At 35.1% G+C, this 19,277-nt stretch overlaps 1 protein-coding gene across 6 annotated transcripts in view; it reads right to left on the reverse strand.

Moving 5' to 3' along the window:
- AFTPH (aftiphilin) overlaps positions 1 to 19,277 on the reverse strand; it is a 63,625-nt gene that overhangs the window by 29,253 nt on the left and 15,095 nt on the right. For 5 of the 6 annotated variants that reach the window (XR_013759141.1, XM_079110449.1, XM_079110448.1 and 2 more), the window contains one exon: positions 9,758 to 11,715. Coding sequence is in view for 5 of the 6 variants with exons in the window: in XM_079110449.1 (XP_078966575.1) it covers positions 9,758 to 11,686 (1,929 nt within the window). In the remaining variant the exon portion in view is untranslated. Of the gene's footprint in view, positions 1 to 9,757; positions 11,716 to 12,305; positions 12,340 to 19,277 lie in introns of all 6 variants that reach the window. The other variant, XM_079110450.1, reaches the window with a different exon arrangement.

Below are 19,277 nucleotides of genomic sequence, written 5' to 3' on the forward strand. Positions count from 1 at the left end.
CTTTTGGAAGCTGAACCAGAACAAAAAAACTTAACAATGAATAATTAGTCTCTAGGTACTCTCCTGCTAATAACTCTACAAAAGTTACTCTGTCACCTTCATTATATTCATGTGTATGCTGGGAAAAGGTTTTCACTCTCAATTATGAACCCTAAAGTAAAGGGTAGATGCAAGATCCCAAGGCTTGTGAAACTTGAGTGTGTCAAGGGGACCCACAGAGGGAAGGGACAGACATTACTTTTAAAGGGATCAGATAACTTTCTAATTGGAAACCTGATAAGCATTGGCTCCTCCTGGACAAGGAAGGTAAATAAAAACTCACATATGGCCAATTTTTATTTCTCTTAAATTAAAATCTTTCTTCTATTCTGTTATCTTTTTATAGGGAGAGGGGAGAAAAAAAAGCTTATCACCTGGAGAAAGAAAAAACACATTAAATCAACTGGGCAATATTACAGATAACGTGTAATAGTGAATAAATTCTCAAATGAATGGAAAGTACTTGAGGAAAAGAAACATCACATTAATCACCTTAATTTACTTCTTCAACCTTTTCCCACAAAAGATGTAAATTACATGAACACCGTTAAGAAACGTTTCATACATCTTTAGAGTTAGAAAATTTGACTGCTTCAGATCCTTTGTTGAATGAGGTGGGGTCAGAGCTGTCAGTCTTTTCAATATAAAGCCAAAGAGTAAACATTTTGGGTTTTGAAGTCCATTGATAAACAAACATTGTGTGTTCCAATGAAACTTGTTTTTACAAAAATAGGCAGCACGGATTTGTCCCCTGGGTCATACTTTGTCAACCCCTGAAGTAGAGCAATAAGTAAATATCAAATAACCAGAATCCACTAACAGCATCACCAAGCAGCTAAAAGAATTAACAAAGATTTGATTAAATTAAATTTGTTCTGGCATTTTTACTTTAAAAAAGTGTATCAACTTCCAACTATCCATGAGACCAAGTTGATGGTAAGAGCATCCTGTAAAAATAATTTTCACTACTATCTTGTTCATGGCAACAAATGATGCCAAACTGCATTTATTACTAGTTAATTCCAGTAAGTAAATGGCTGATATAACACTTTGATAGAAGGCTGCAGACCCAGGGGCTTATAATTCACTTATAATCTGGACATAACCAGGTCTATCTACATCACAGGGGGAATGATGAATTAGGAAATGAATACTGGGCACCCAGTGTGTGTTAGAAGAGGCAACTTTAATCATTACTACTTTCTTACACAGATGATACTTTAACAGCAGCCTGCCCAGGAATAAAATAGAGTCAAAACTGGGCTCAAGATGCTGGGATGTAGCCCTGTGGTCTACACTTGCCTAGCATGTGTGATTGCCTTGAGTTCAGTCCCCAATACACACACACACACACACACACACACACACACACACACACAGAAAAATCAGCCCACCAAACACACACTAGACTCAAAATTCACTAAGAATGTTTCTCTAAGTCCCATTTAGCACTCTAAATCATAATGAAACTACTTGTTTCAGTCAATTAATTTCTACCATATTAGGATGTATCAAAAAATTAAATCAAAGTATTTTGCTTCCTTCCCAAGATCTTGCTGTTGAGTGTGTGGGAGAAAACATAGTTTTCGTTTTCAAGTATCTGTTCTTTAAGGAACCTCTTATTTAAAGAGAATCTGTAACTGCTACTCCAAGCAAGTAAGTGCTTGGATATTGGTGATAGAGTTATTGGCATTTGTGAGTTAAGTCTTGATTATATTATGAAACACAAAGTGTACAAAGCATACAGTAGGTGCATTTAAGAGTAATCTGCTTCCCCCAAAGCACGATAAAGCTAAAAGTTCAAAAATGTAATGGAATATCATCCCAAGTAACTTGATAAGTAGAACAGGTTACAAGAATACGACTAATATGATGCTCAGAAAAAGAGAAACTAATCTACCATAAAAAACAGTCTTCTGTGTCTTTCAAGAAAGATTTTCCATGAGACTGTAATCAGACAATAATAATAATAAAAAAAAACATTGTTACTTTGAGCATAAAATTTAGTATCTCACCAAACTAGTCAATAAAGTAAAATATTATACTTGGATTTGTTCTAATGTTTATGAATAAAAAGGAATTTTGTTTATATTACTTCTGTTGCTCTACAGACAAGTTTACTCCTGCTTTTGCTTCAATGAGAGCACTTTTAGTTTTTTTTAAGTCTGTAGCTAAATTACTTAGACAAAGATTACACTGAATAGTGACATTTATTAATATGTTCCAGTACATGAAGACTGTATTAGAGTAAAATTCCACAAAATTATATCTTATTATTTAGAATTAGTGATAAATTCTTACTGGCTGATCTCTGCTTTCCTTATACAGATAAGGCAGCAAATATAAAGCAAACAACATCAGTATAACCCATTTCAGGAAAGTGAAGAACTAAATTCAGCAAAAAATCAAAAGATGTTCTTTGAACATACTCAAACTGCAAAAGCCTGATTTGATGCATTATAGTTTTGTTTAATATTTACATAGTGCTTCCCATGAGCCAGGCATTATTCTAAATGCCTCACAAATATTAGCTCATTGAAGTTTCATAAGAACCATATAAGAAAGGTAACAATATTACTTCCATTTTCTGGATGAGAAAAATGGAGCACAGAGAGGTTAAATTAACTTGACTCTGGTCACATGCATATTAAATGGGGAGGATGAACCCTAACTCAGGAAGTGTAGTCTCAGAGTAGGTACTCTCAAACCACCTGTAGTTATGAAAGCAGTTCTAGAGGTTTAATTTCTGAAAATTACAGTAGTTTTTGAGGGAATGAACTATGTGTTATTTTTGAATCTCTAGTATTGAGGTTCCTGCACATGGTATGGGAATCCTAACTAAATCAAAGTGCATTGGGGGAAAAGGGGGTACAGGAAGCACTCCACTTTTGTTTAGGACTAGGGCATAACTGTTCTATTTATGAAAGTATATCTTATTATAAGCCATCTTAATCGTTCTTGTACATAGGCAGGACAGATTTATATAATGTATTGATAACTATAGTTGAATGCTTTCTATTTGCTATACTATGCTTAATGCTGTACATATAACACTTGAGGAATCTTCTAAAAGAAACCCCTCAGAAAAGTATTATTGTCTCCATATTACAGATAAGCCAATTGAAGCTCAGGGAGCTTAAGGTCATTAACCACAATTTTATTGTGTACAGCAAGAATGTGACCCAAAGTTTGACTTCAAGGCCTACATTCTTTTCACCAAATCATACTTTTACCCACTTTTTGTGGTCTTTCAAATATTTCCAGTCATTAGACAATGGATCCCCTGTTAAGTACTGTGATGATGATCATATTTTAAAAAGCAAATAATTTCATCTAACACAGTTGCAAACATTTACTGAACAGTAAGTGTTGGACTCTAAATGAACATGAAGGTAATAAGTGCACACACACTTAGCAGTCTAAATAATTAGCTAAGGCCACAATATTAACTAAATGGTACACTAAGTACAAAAACATTCACACAAATTACTCGAATTTTAAATATCTTTAACTTCAAAGTATAAAGAAGAGAAAAAGGGTCATTGATTCTCCCTTGAAACCATGAAATAAGGAAACTGGTGATGGGTTAGCTGAATACTAGTTTATGTAACTCAATCAAGTCATCCTACACACACAAGCACCAAATTCTAAATATGACAAACAGGAGTACACCTGGCTATTAAACACTTTAAGAACTGGGGCTCTGATAAATGTAGGGTTGAAAAATCAAATGCTCTTCAAGGCAGGTGCCAGACTCCCCTTTAATTTTCCCTTAGTATTCAATTAACTGTGAAACAAATTAACAGTCCAGCAGGTCTGCTACTTGGATTCATATGCATTTCTACCTATCAAAACCATTCTGAAAATGGTAACTATCCCAAAGCAGGATCTTTTTCTCTCAAAATAGCTTGAAAGGTGAATATGTTGCCAAGAGGCAGAACTAGAGGCACTGCTATACAAACTGAGTTGCCTCTCTCTTTCCACTCTTAACCAAACATACACTTAGCAACACTATTCCCTGCACCTTTGAGAACCGTTTTTCAAAAAGTTTCTGAGGTTATTCAGTAACAGTTAACATTTACTTAGCACTCACTATGTACAAAGTGCTCTCCTTAGCATCTTTACAGGCATAATTTCATTTATCCTCATAATGAGAGTTCTAAAGTGAGTACAATGATTATTCTTTATATGCTTTTCTTCCCCATTGTCCCAGGCACTGAACCCAGGAACTCATGTGTGCTAGGCAAACAGTCTACTACTGAACTCACCCCTTGCTGATAGTATTATTCTGTATATCTTAAGGCTCAGGAAAGTTGCTCATGCAAGTTACTCCAAATCCCTGGAACTAACATGACTACAGCACCTTCTTTTAATCACTATGCTATATGCCTAGGGTTCACAATATTTTTAGGGGTTCATGAAAATGTTTAGTATTTAATATTAATCATCTTTATTTCAAGTCATAAAATTGAATTTAAAAAATCTTTTATAGAGAAGGGGGCTCATGAAAAAGTCATAATGTAACCCTTGGCTATATCACATCTCCAAAGGTATCTCACTTTTACAGCTTTTCTCTTTTACCATTGTCTTATTTCTCCAAAATTATTTTTACTTTTTTGAAACCACATTAGATTTCATTTTTGAGAAGGGGGCGTGAGGTTTTGCTATATTATACCCAGCCCAGGCTCAAACTTGTAAACTTTCTACCTCAGCCTCCCAAGTGTAGCTGGGATTACAGCTGCGTGCCCTAGTACCCAGTTACCCAAAGGCTTAAATTAATCAAAGGGGGCAAAACATTATGCACAAATTCACTTTTACTCATTCCCAGTTCTGTTATCTTTCTATGTCTGGTGATAGGGAAGAAAGTCCTGTGGGATATAAGCAGCCATTTCATCTATTGGTGCAAATAAGCTATATTATGTAGTGCAACATTTCTCAAATGGTATACACAAGTCACAAATCGGTTGCAAGTTTTCCAAAAATCCTGAAAGCAATATATGGACATACGGTATTCTCTCTTGTGATGGTAATTTTATGTATCAACTTGACTAGCCCATGGGGTGCCCGGACCTTTGATCAAACATGTGAGTGTGCTTTTGGATGAGGATCAACATTTGGACTGGTAGACTGAATAAAGCAGACTATCCTCTCTAATGTGAGTGGGCCTTGCCCTATTAAAGACCTGAATAGAACAAAAACACTGAGTAAGAAGGAACTACTCCTTCCTGACTTTCTGAGTGGAGGCAACAATCTTTTCCTGCATTTGGACTCGTGAAAAATTGGCTCATCTTTTTTGGGGGGGTGGGGAGGTAGTGGGGATTTAACCCAGGGGTGCTTTACCACTGAGCCACATTCCTAGCCCTTTTTATTTTGACAGTTTTGCTTAGTTGCTTAGGGCCTTGCTAAGTTGGTGAGGTTGGTCTCAAACTTGTGATCCTCTTGCCTCAGCCTCTGGGATTATAGGTGTGCAACTCTGCACCTGACAAAAATTGGTCTTCTTAGGTCTAAAGGCTGATGGCTTTCAGAACTTAAACTATTGGCTTTCCTGGTTCTCAGGCCTTCAGAGCAGAATGGAACTATATTAGCCTATTGGGTCTCTAGCTTCCCCGCTGTATTTTGGGACTTCTCACTCTTAAATCAATTTATTCCTTCCTTCTCTCCACCCTCTCTGGCCCTCCCAATCCCATTTATTGGTTCTCTTTCTCTAGAAAACCTAATACCTCTCTATTTTATAAATGACTACATTTGATAAAAGTGTACACTTGATAAAAATGATAAAAGTGTGCCACAAATTTAATTCACCTTTCCAGAAGGATGCATAAAGACGGGCATCTAGAGTTCTAGATTCTGCTTCTTAGGCAACTCAAATGCCTGTCTCCTTTAAAGTATGTATTTAAAGCAACTGTTAAAATTCCTTCAACATGTGTCCAGTTAGTTTTCCTTTCTTGCTCAGGAATAGACATTGATTAATGCCAATAGTTTCAATATTGATAGCATCAGGTCTTGCACTTAAGTGGATATTTAGAAGAAACATAAAATCCACTGAGTAATCTTCCATTTAAGAGGATACCTTATGTCTTACCACTATTAAATATTAAGTAAGATATCAAGTATAATCTACACTTGTATACTTACAATTCCCAATTTCAAGCTATCTAAAAGTCACCAAGTTAAAAAAAGATGATTTGCTCTTTTTGGACAATTTCTAGATAAATCTAATAAGAGTATGTCTATCTACTTTGGAACTAAAGACCAGAATGTTGGAGCTGGGGCTGTAGCTCAGTGGCAGAGTGCTTGCCTAGCATGTATGAGGCACTGGGTTTGATCCTCAGCAGCACCACATAAAAATAAATAGATAAAATAGAAGTAGTCTGTCCATCTACCAAAAAAAAAAAAAAAAAAAAAAAACCAGAATGTCAAATTTTCTGAGGGAAAAATAGCAAAAGGAAATGCTATCCAAATACTTAAGGAAACCAAAGATCCTTAAGGCCAAAATCTTAAGTCTTAATTTCTTTACTTTGTTACTTGCTTCTGTTTCAATCATAAGTTCAAATGTTCACCCACAGAAGGGAAAACTAGCACACAATTTCAGGTAAATGATTAAATAAATGAAGTTGAAAATGTAAGATTGGTTACATTCAGTTAGAGAATGCAAACTTTCTGGTGGGAAAAAAAACTCAGTAACTTAATCTCAAAATAGCACAAACCAAAGAATAAGTGATTTTCTTCTTTTCCTTTTATGTGACATTCTTAGTTTTTAAACCTTTAACTTCTCAAGTAACATTCAGAGCAATAGTTAAAAAACTTATAAAAGTTCAGTGTTAAATGCAATGCTTATGACATTTAGCTCTTTTAACATACATCTAAGAAAAAGGCATCTTGGCTATTTTAATCAAGGTTTCTTTCTAAAGTATTAAAAGTCAAAAGAAAATGTTTAAATAACATCATAATTATCTTTAGGTGGAACAAAAAGACTTCTTTGAAAATAAGGAGGCTTTGTTGTGGTTGTTGTTTTTGTTTTTGTTTCATATCTTAGCCCAAAAAGTAAAGAACAGTTTTGACCTCTTTCTGATTTGTACTTTTTTTTTTTTTTTTTTTTTTTCAGTAATGGGGATTGGATCCAGGCTTCGAGTATGCGATACAAGTGCTCTACCACTGAACTACACCTCCGGTCTACTACTTGTCATTCATAACAATGTTAAAATATACTAGACCCTGAGTTCTCAGGAAAAAATTATTCACTAAAAGGAGACTACCTTTTTTCTCATGTATGGTTCTAAAAGTAAGGCTTAAACTCTCTGAGGTACACTGCACCGGCAGCTGTAAATTAATTTGACTAAGAACATTTTTTGAATTTGAAAAATTTATTCTTGATGGAATTTTCCCCACCTAAGTAACAAATAATTGCAATAAGCCAAGAGAAAGCTATATTTATTGAAACTTTAAGTTATGGTAGTTTAAGTTGAGATTCAAACTCAGATCTATCAGATTCCATGCTTTATTATCTCCTATATTCGGTTATCAAATTATAAATAAATAACTTCAATCAACTTGTATGATGCAAGAAACTGCTATTTAAAGTGGTCATATTTTAAAAATTCATTATCTGATGATGTTAAAAGTTCTAAGGCTACAAATTAAAGATCATTCAATACCAATGTCATCCTATACTCTAGTGAGATGAAACTAAGTAGGCAAACTGTTAGGTCAAAACCCAACAGTCTTCATTTTGCATTATAATTGGTTCACTTGTGTTTAAAATTCCAAGGTTCTGCCTCAATAATAAATTACTTGACAGGAATAATATACATTAGTCAAACCATGTAATAACTGAACTAGCAAAGTAGACAATTTAGACACCCAAAGTCAACTGAAAAATGATCAGCTATGTACATCAACTGGTAATAGCCTAATTTCCCTAATACCTTTTTTTAATTGGTTCTTTTTAGTTATACTTAATGTGTCAAAGGTATCAAACAATGATGTATAACCAGTTCAATTAACACACACTTTGAAATACCTCCAGTTGAAAATGGGTTTCTCAGCAAAAGATAACCAGAGAAATAAAGTTTGCAAACTGTGATCAATCAGTGATATATAGCAGTGATTTTTAAGGGAGTGCCCCCTTACCCATCCTAGGGCTGAGGAAAGGCAAAAGGATACAACTTAGGACTAGGGAACAACCTGGATGTAGAGCTACTCCTCTAGGGTCTATTATAGGAAAAGTAAATTTAATAAATCTTCTAAGCAAATAAATACAACCACAGTAAGTTAACCTACAGTCAATTCTTGTTTGAGAACTAACCTTAATTGATCTCACACCCTCAACCCAGGTCTTTCTGTAGCTGTCAAATGATTTAGTTCAAAACTGCCTTTTTTCCTAGTTCTTTTCCTATCCTTCAAGTCACTACAGTTTCAGCACAAAATGAGATTTCAAATTCTGCTTGCTCTCTCCTGCATTTGAAACTGTACTTAATACTCAGTAGGCTGAGGCAGGAAGATCACAAGTTCAAGTCCAGCCTCGGCAACTTAGCAAGACTATCTCAAAACAAAAAATAAAAGTTCAATACCCCTACTGCAAAAACAGAAACAAAACGACAAAAACAACCCCCTCAAAACTGTACCTCAAATCTTCTAAATCTTTGATGGACAAAATTAACAGCATTTTTTCCCTCTTCCTGAATCTTAAGAAAAAAAAAAATCTTCTAAATCTCAGCTTAACTTAAAAACAAATCATGTAAAGGTAAAAATAGGACTTACTGGAATAATTAGTTTATTAATATATTATTTTTTCATTGAAAATTTTTAATTGTTTCAACAAGTGTTAAGTGCTTGCTACATGCCATGTATTAGAGATAAGGTAAAAAAGAGTTACTGCCCTAAATGTCACCTTATATGCAAAATATTGCGAAGTCCTAGTTATTTTTTTCTCATTAGTAAATATTACTTCCCAACACACTCTTGCTTATCTATTTTCTGTTTCCCTTCTACTTCCCTTTTCTTCTTTAATGTTAGAAAACCTTCACAGAAGAGACTTAGCTTCTTTTGTTAACTGCTCTATCCCTGGGGCTAAGAACAGTGCTAGACAAGCTTACTGATAATTTTTTACACAGATAATATTTACACTCACCAAAAATCAAATGGGCAAATTTCAGTAACTATTACACACATCTTAATTTTTTTTGGTGGTACTTGAGATGGAACCCAGAGGGGCCCTACCATTAAGCTACATCCCCCAGGTCTTTTTTTTTGGGTGCTGGGGATCGAACCCAGGGCCTTGTGCTTACAAGGCAAGCACTCTACTGACTGAGCTATCTCCCCAGCCCCCTTCAGGTCTTTTAATTTTTTATTTCGAGGCAGGGTCTCCTTAAGTTGCTAAGGCTACCCTTGAATCTAGTGATCCTCCTGCTTCAGCCTTTCTGAATCCCTAGGATTATGGGCATGTGCCACTACAGTTAGCAAAACTGGCAAATTTCTGTAACTCTTAAGGAAACTCATTGGGATAAAAATCTTATCAAGTTTTATTACAGGACTATTTATAATTTCTCAAAGGGTTGTAAAAAGGTAACCAATCTACAAAGTGGGCAAACATTACATATTACATATAAAGAGATTCCTTTAACAGGTACTCAATTGAAAAAATATTTTTTAAAAAGCTGAATTGGAAGTCTTCACAGCAATTAATATATCATAAAAAATAGAGAAAACTAGTAAATACCTGAATGGAAGTGGCTGATTCCTGTAAATGGCCACTAGCAACTGCTTCTTTGGAAGTTGCTGAAGGGATACTGTGCATCTTGGGGGTTCCTGGAGTATCAACATTTTCATCTGTCCTATGTGACTGCCAGACTTCCTTTCGATGATAAGCTTCAGTAGCCTGCTGATCTCCAAAAGCAGCCCAGGAACAACCATCTTTTTGTTCATCCCCAAAAGCATTCCAATCTACAACTTGGCTAGGACCAGCTGAACTGAAGTCTGCAAAGTCATCAGAGTCTTGAAAAGCACTGCAGTCATCTTGAATATTTGGCACTGAATCAAAATCTCCAAACTCACTATCTTGCCCATTTTTCAGTTTTGAAACAGGTTCAGTGCCTGTTCCACTAGACTTTCTTGCCAACTGACATTCCTCTGATAAACTATCAGAAGTCTGCTTCATGTCTGAATTAGTAAATATCACTTCCTCCAGGCAAGAAACAGCATTTGTATCCCCAAATTCTCCAAAGTCATCACCCGGTTCACTAGAATGTGGAAAGTGCTCTGAGGACTCTTCAAAAGTGACATCACTCATTGAATCTTGAGTACCAGTGATGAAAGGTGGAGTGGTGCCACTGGCTGTGCCAAAGTCACCAAAATCATCCTCATTGGTATCATTGCAAGTCACAAATTCATTACTACTATCACCATTTTTTACACTTATGGAATCATCCAAAACATTCTCTTCTGTAGGACCAATGTTTGGGTTTTGGGAATTAGTAAACTTTCTACTTTCTTCTTTGGAAGAACCAACTTCATCAGCATCAAAAGTTTTAATAGAATCCATGCATAGGTCAGCATATTTCGAAGTAACTAAATGTAGTTTTTCCTCAGTTTTACATTGTTCTCTCCTAATGGCTTCTGAATTATCAGCTGAATCTACCAAACTCCAAACCTTTGACTGATTGCTTGAATTTAAAAAATCATCCTGTTGTAGCATTGCAAGGCCTTGTTTTTCAACACTGAAACTTCTGTTAGTTGCTATGCTTATTTCTGAAACACACACCTGATCCTTGCCATCAGTGTCTCCTTTATCATCAAAACTTTTAAGCAAAGACACTTCTTTTACAGAATTCAGTTCACTGACTCTGTTAATTTTGTTGTTTTCCTGAATGGTTAGAGCATCTCTCTCATTTAAAACTGCACATCTTATTTCTTCTAGTTGTATCCTTTCCTTTTTGGAAAATGTGGCAAAATCTGCAAATTCTTCAGCAGGACTAGGTGCAAAGTCTAAATTATACTCAGTGCTATGAGTGCTCAAAGGCTCTCGTCCCTTTGAATCAGCTACATTGTCCAGATCATCTGTTCCCTGAGGATTTACAGTTTCCAACCCTGCAAACCCATTTGTTAGAATCTCCAGACAAGGAGGCTTTTCACCATTGCAGTTCTCTAACTGCTTGTTTTGATGAACAACGTTCATATCAGTTCTAAAATCTCCTGGAGAGAAACTTTCAGGTGTTTCAACATTCTGTCTCTGCTCTATTACTTTGTTTAAATCTCCTGGACCTTCCATGCCATCAGTAGAAGTATCTAAAGTTTTAGATGAAATAATTTCTTTGCTGGTGGTACAAAGTAAAACATCAGACTGACCTTTCACAGGAGAAGAAAGTTCAGCAGTGATGTCCTTATCATTACCATTTTTAATGGACTTAAAGCTTGTAAGGCTATCTACGTCTTCTGAGAAATCATGAATTGGCATAAAATGGTTTGAAGATACAAACTCTTCCTTGGGACGAGTATAATCTGGTGTATCAAAATCAACAAACCCTATGCCAGAAGGGCTGACTTCTGAAAATCCACCGAATTCCCCAAATTCATCATCATCATCATCCTCTGCTCCATTGTCTAGAGGTGGTGGGGATGAAGAGTACATTCGAATGATGTCTGGCTCCATTGTTCAGTTGCTTTCTAATTAATTTATACCTGTAAAAAAAAATTTTTTTTGAGGGAAGAGATTACATATAATAAAGTCTTCCAAAATTCTCTCAAAGCTACTTTAAAACAATGCAAATTTATACTGCTCTATTTTGTATCTTTTAAAAAAATCTTTTCATTGTAGATGGACACAATATCTTTATGATATTCATTTAATTTTATGTGGTGCTGAGGATCGAACCCAGTGCCTGGAATGTGCTAAGCAAGCACTCTACCACTAAGCCACAACCCCAGCCCTCTATTTTGTATCATTTAAACTGTTTCTCTTAAGTGAGATTACATAGCTATAACATATTGGCAAAATATTTTTTTCTCTTTCAGCATACAATGTCACTGGGAGTACATTCCAGAAAATTTTGAATATACACCTTTAAAAGTACACCTAACAAAATGTTCTCTCAGGCCCTTGCTTATTCTGTTAATTTCTCTTTCAAATTCACTGGTGACTCAGTGCTTGCCTTATGGATTTGTATGAATTCTTTATATATTAAGACATGAAAACCCTCTAATTTCTACAAATACTTCCTTCACTTTACTTTTCAATGTTTATTTCTGAACCAAGGTTAACTTTTTAATACCCGAATTTTGAAGTAGTTTACGGCTCACAAGAACCTGCAAAAACAGGAGAGCTCTTGTATATTCTACCCAGCTTCTCTCAGTGGTAATAAACTACCATCACCAGATGCTCCTTGACTTATTATAGGTATATATCTCCAAAAACCCATCGTAAGTTAAAATTATCATAAAATAAAAATGCATTTAACACAACCAACTGAACATCACAGTTATTTCTGAGGCACGAACATAAATAAGCATTTAATACACCTACTGAACATCACAGCTTAGCAACACAGTGCATTGTAGGGCAACACATATGCTTGTGTGGCTGTTTGGGAGCTGTGGCTTGCTGTTGCTCATGAGAAAGTATCCTACTGCATATTGCCAGACCAGGAAAAAAAAATCAAAATTCAAAATTCCAACTACAACTTCTACTAAATGCATACTGCTTTCACATCATCATAAAGTGGAAAAATTTTAAGTCAAACTATCATAAATTGGGGACTGTTTGTACATGGTCGAACCAGGAAACAAATATCAGTATAATACTATTAGCTCAAGTATGGGTCTTGTTTGGACTTCCCTTGTTTTTTCTTTTTTGGTCCATATGTAGTTTTATGAAATGTTATCACGTATATAGATTAATCATCACTACAACTGGGAAAAGAACAGTTCAATGAATACAAAAAAACTCCCTCAGGTTGCCCCTTAATAGTTACACCTATCTTGTGGGGTGGTGATTCGTGAATATCCAAGAGAAATCAGTAGAGCAGAAGAAAGGGACCAGGGGAGAAAGAAGGGAAGCAAAGGGGCAATAACTGGGAAATGATACTGGACAAATACATTGTTATATTATGTGCATGTACAAATATGTAAAAATGAATCCCACCATTACTAAGTATAATTATAATGAACCAATAAAAATATGAAAAAAATTTCACCTTTGCTTGTATTTTAATCCTTGGCAATCATTGATCTATTCTCCATCATTATAATTTTGCTATGTCAAGAGTGCTATGTAAATAAAATTATATAATATGTAACTTTTTAAAAATAATTTGTAAATCTTTGAAGCTGGCTTTTTACATTTAGTTTTATGCCCTTGAGGGCTATCCATGTTGCTGCATGTATCAATAGTTCATTCCTTTTATTGCTAAGTAGCCTTCTATTGTACAGTTGTACCACAGGTTGTCTGTCTATTCACTTTATATAGGACATCTCAGTTGTTACAATATTTTTCTATTGCAAATAAGGATTCTATGAACATACATACAGATTACCATGTGAACTTAAGTTTTCATTTCTCCAAGACATATATCCAGGAGTGTGAATGCTGGGTCACATGGTATATTCAACTTCATAAAACTGCCAACCTGTTTCCCCAAGTTAATTTAATGGAGTCAAATCAAATGATATTTTCATTTGTAATTTTCCTCATTATTTTGCTATCATATAAGCTCAATATTTCATAAATATTCACTTTTATTTGCCTCTATAGTTTAACATTTATTTTTTAATATATCTAGAACTAGTTTGGTGTATGATGTAAAGTAAGGATCTGACTTTTTTCCTAAACAGTCAAGCAATAATCATAACCCCATTTGTTGAATACTACTCCCCCTACTCATTAATTTATGATGTCTTCTTTTTTATATATTTAATTCTTAAATGCAAGTTGTCAGGTTTATTCTGTTCCTCTGTATTGAGGTTACAAGTCAGACAACATTAGAAGCAATGGAAGGACACAACCAACCCAAGTCCTGAAATAAACTAGCCCATTAATAATGAACTGATACTACTTGAAACTCACAGTTGCCAAGTTTAGATACATGAGGAATATATCTGTTATAAAATGTAACCAGTTTCGCAAGCTAGAAAGCCAACTTTTTCCCAGCTCTTAGAATGAAGTTTCCTACCATGTTCAAGTTTTAGAGCAAAGGTACTTTTAAAAAATCATGAAATGTAATTTACAGATGAGGAAAATAAGCCTATTGGTGAGTAACTTTCCCAAAGTTCCTATATCTGCTTAGTGGAGAATGGCTTGGAATTTTGAAAAGTAGGACCTTTGAGATCAGTGATGGGTTCAGTCACTAAGAGTTATTCTGAATGAAATATCCAAGTCAGAAAAAAGAAAAAGACAAAATTGTAATATACCTACTTTAAATTATCTTCCTTATGAAATCAGCACCATAAAGAAATAACAGCTTTAGCTGAGCTAATCTTCTGCTGCTGATTTGAAAATGATAAAGAAATAAAAGATACACATAAGTCCTATTTTCTTTCTTTTGTCTAACATCCTGATAACTTTTCTTATGTTCAATGTCCAAGGTAATTTGATCTTTAACAGTTTCTCCCTAATTATCAAGTCCCTATTATTTAAACATACTCTGCCACTGTCAATGAGAATAGAGGGAAAGGAACTTCTGGACATATATACTGCTGTTGGGACTGTATACTTAAAAGGCCTCCAGAAGGCAATATGACTATACTACACAAACTCTTAAAATCTAAAACAAAACTTACGCAGTCATTAACAGCATGATTCCTTTTTCTAAAATTTAAAAAGCATTCATAATGATATGGACATGTCAAAAGGAAACGAAAGTCACACTGAAGGGGGGATCCTACTAGTCAAATCAGAGACAATTTAGTATTAAAATAAAGATGAACAAATTATAACCTACTGAATAAAATAATAATCTAAGTTCTCACAGATAAAAACATGGCAGTGAATAAACTGAAAGTTAGATGGGGAACAAGATAGTAGAACAGTTTCAAAGTGCTTCCCTACAATACACTTAATTACAAAGGGAAAAAGTATAACTTTACAGCAGTGAAGCCTGACACTACCTGAATCAAGTGATTAAGATGAATACTGAACTCATATAGCACCTGAAGAGATGTGATGAGAATAATACGGGACAAATTCTGGAATGTTCTTGTCAAAAATATATAAACTGAACTACTGAGGAAACAAACCCAAATGGACAGACAGGTACTCTACATACAAGTTGGCTTGTAATCATTAAAAGTATAAGGTCATGAAAGTCAAGGAAAGAAAGACTGAAGAACTGTTTCAGATTGATGATTAAAGAGACAACAGTAAATGCAACACTTGATTCTCAACCAGATCCTTTTCTATAAAGGTCACTGGGATGATTGTGAAACTTGAAGTCCAAGGATTAGACAGAAGCAATTTAATTTCTTGCTTCTGATGAGTTTGTGGTTATGTAAGAGAACAAACTAGATTATAGGAAACATACACTGAAATATTCGAGAGTGACAGGGCATTAGTTTGGCAATGCAGTCTCAAACTATTCCGGAAAAAATGTCATTTGTATTGAACTTGCAACTTTTTATAAGTTTGTGATTCAGAATAATTTTTTTTTAAATTAAATGCATTCAAGGAGAGTTGTATATCTGCATTTAAGTAGGTATGCTTTGTTACTTATGCAAATAATTTTTTTAAAATATGTGGCAAGATACATATAATATCTGCCATTTTTAAGTGTATACTTTAGTGGCATTAGGTACATTTCACATTGTGCAACCATCACCACCATCTGTCTCTAGAAATTCCTTTTTATCTTTTAAAATATCAAAATGTCTTCTGTACTCATTAAACAATAGTCCCCCAAGCTTATTTCACTTTGCATAAAGTCCTCAAAGTTCATCTTGTACTGCAGCATATCTCAGACTTTCACTCCTTTTTATGGCTGAATAAAACTCAATTATATATATTACCACAACATGTTTATTCATCAAAGGATACTCGGGATGCTTCCACCTTATGGCTATTGTGGATAATGCTACCATGAACATGGATGTATAATATACCTTGTTTTAAAACATTTTTATTTTGAAATAATAGATTAAAAGATCATTACAAAAATAGCATAGAGTACAGAAATGTTAATATCTTACATATCTCTGGTACTATTATGATTTAGATATGAGGTATCCCCCTAAAAAAGTCATGTGTGAGACAATGCAAGAATGTTCAGAGGTGAAATGATTAGATTATGAGAGCTATAACCTAATAAATGAATTAATCCACTAATATGGGTTAACTGCAGGCAGGTAGGGTGCAGCTGCAGGAGAATCACTGAGGGAGTGCCTTTGGGGTTTATATTTTGTTCCTGGTGAGTGGAGCTCTTTCTCTGCTTCTTGTTGCCTGTCCTGACTGCTTTTTCTTGTATGTCCTTCCACTGCAATGTTCTACCCCACCTTGTGCCCAGAGCAATGAAGTTGGCCATCTGTGGACTGAGATCACTGAAACTGTAAGCATCAAATAAACTTTTCTTCCTCTAGGTTGTTCTTGTCAGGTCTTTTGGTGACAGTCATGAAAAAATTAACAACAACAACAAAAAATTCAAGAGCAAAACCAGAAACTGACAATGTTGGTACATTAATATTAACATTACTGTTAATAGATCTTATTCAATTTTTATCTTTTTAAAAAAAGAACCTGCATTTATCTGTTTGGATGTTCTGTTCAACTTCATTCCCTGGAGACTGCATAACCAATCACCATTGTCAAGACACAGAACTGCCCCTACCTGCTCTCCATCCTTGTCGACTGGCAACCATTAATCTGTTCTCTAGCTCCACAGTTTTGTCACTTCAAGATTGCTATGTAATCATACAGTCAGTTTCTCTGTGAAGTTGACTTTTTTCACCCAGCACAATGCTCTTGAGGTCTATCCTGGTTGTTGCATCTATCAATAGGTCAGTCCTTTTTACTGCTGAGTACCTTTCTGCTATACAGAAGTACTAGTTTGTCCATTTAACCACTAAAGGACACAGGTTGTTTCCAGTATTTTACTATAAATAGTATATATAATAAAGATATTAAGACCATTCATGTTCAGGTTTTTGTGTAAATGTAAGTTGTTAGCTGAAATAAATGCTGAGTGTGACTGCTAGGCACCATGGTAAGTGCATGTTTAGTTTTATAAAAAGCTGCCAAATTATTTTCCAGAGTGTGTGTACCATCTTACATTCCTACAATACCTTATTTTTAAAGAACCATGTGTGATGTTTCTTTTTGGCAGAATCTGTTCATGGTAAAACTACAGATTTTTCTAAAATGTTGCCTTGTTTGAAAAATGGAATAATTTATTGGTTCAAGGCTTATTTCAAAATCAACTAATGCAAATATGAAATATGAATCAGAAAACTTGTAACCAAGGCAACAACACAGGAAGTAATTTCTCTTCCTCATGTACCTTGGCAAGGTACTCTATTTCCCCTTCTAGGTGACACAGGTTCTATCAGCCTTCCAGACTACAAACATTTGTACTTCTCAATACTGAGTCACCTATTGATAGGAATAACTTGGGGTTCTACATGTTCCTCTCCAGCAGGCCTTGGCTCTGATTCAACTCACCCTTCAGAAACCTAAGAGAATGCCAGTCTTTATAAGTTTTAGTCAACCATACAGTGTGGAGGAGGCTCAAGGGTTTCCAGAAAATTCCTCTGTGTCCAGCCTAACTCTACTTAAAAGAAGTTTTATGTTAATTGAAGTATTACTTGTATAATGAATTTACAAATTAAGTTTGACTTAGATAATCCACTTTTTTAAACACATAAAACGTGGGTTTTAAATAGCTATTTCTATTTAACAGAGGGGGGAAAAAAGGATGGATGAGCTACTTTAATACTGCGTCTGGCACACAGCAAACTCAATAACTGTTTCTTCATCCTTCAAGATGTCCCAATTTCTTTATAACCTGAACAAACGGATGTGTGTGCATGCATAAGGGGTTGTGGTTGAACTTGCTATTTTTATGCCTGCTTACTGCAAGACCTGTTAGAGGGGAGTAAACAAGTAACAAGGCTACTGCCTTGGCAGTCAGGGAGTAAAGCCATAATAAACACAAATATTTGATGCGAGGGTCTTATAACTGTGTAGTGAACAGGCTACTGCTAAAAGTGCTCAGAGCAGGAAGACAGAATCCGGACAAGCTTCCTGTACTTTGGAGATTTATCCATGGGAAATCACATCCTTATAAAAATGATTAAGAGAAAATCAGGTGAGTAATAGTATTTAAAAATGCAAGCTGAAGCAGACCTTCATAAATAGCGAATATCAAAGGGTTTTGGGTCCAAGAATTCTGTAGAAGATCTGATACAAAGGGTCAGAATAACAACAATCAGCAACAGACTTGAGTCCTAAACTAGATTAATAGCTAGGGTGGCAGAGCACACAATGGGTGAAGGTGATTCAGTATTAATCTTCCATCAGAAGAGAAGATGCACATAAGAACTTCTGGCTTCAAAAATGAAATGATCGGGCTGGGGACATAGCTCAGCTGGTAGAGTGTTTGCCTTGCAAGCATAAGGCCCTGGGTTCAAATCCCCAGCACTGTAAGAAAAGAAAAATGAAATGATCATGGAAAAGAGATGGTGAGGGGCTGGGGTTGTGGCTCAGTGGTAGAATGCTGGCTTAGCATGAGCAAGAGGCACTGGGTTCGATTCTCAGCACCACATAAAAAATAAATAAATGAAATAAAGATATTGTGTCCATCTACAACTAAAAATTAAAAAAAAAAAAAAAAGAAGAGATGGTGAGTCTGCTGGCTGAGAGCTGTGGAGTCAAGAGGCAAGAGGGGCTTGGGAAGGTGGAGGAAAGAAAGAGTCAACTATTATTTGACACTATATGGTGATTTAAAATAGTTTCTTAGGAACAAAGTTGGAGAACAAAGTGCCACGTATCAAGACTTGGTTTAAAGCCATATGTTCACATGATAACAAAAATATCATTTAGTGTGGTAAGGAAAAGGTGGACTTTTCAATAAATGAAACTAGATTAGCTGCTTATCCACACAGGGAAAAAGCTTTGATTCTACCTAATATAGAAATAAATACCTTTGATTCTATCTTATGTAAAAATAAACCCAGATAGATCATAGACCCAAACACTAAAAGGTAAAGAAATCAACCTCTCAGGAGACAAGATTATTTTCACCACCTTAAGGAAGTCAAAAAAT

The sequence above is a fragment of the Sciurus vulgaris genome (assembly GCF_902686455.1).
Source record: "Sciurus vulgaris genome assembly, chromosome: 14".
Lineage (NCBI taxonomy): Eukaryota > Metazoa > Chordata > Mammalia > Rodentia > Sciuridae > Sciurus > Sciurus vulgaris.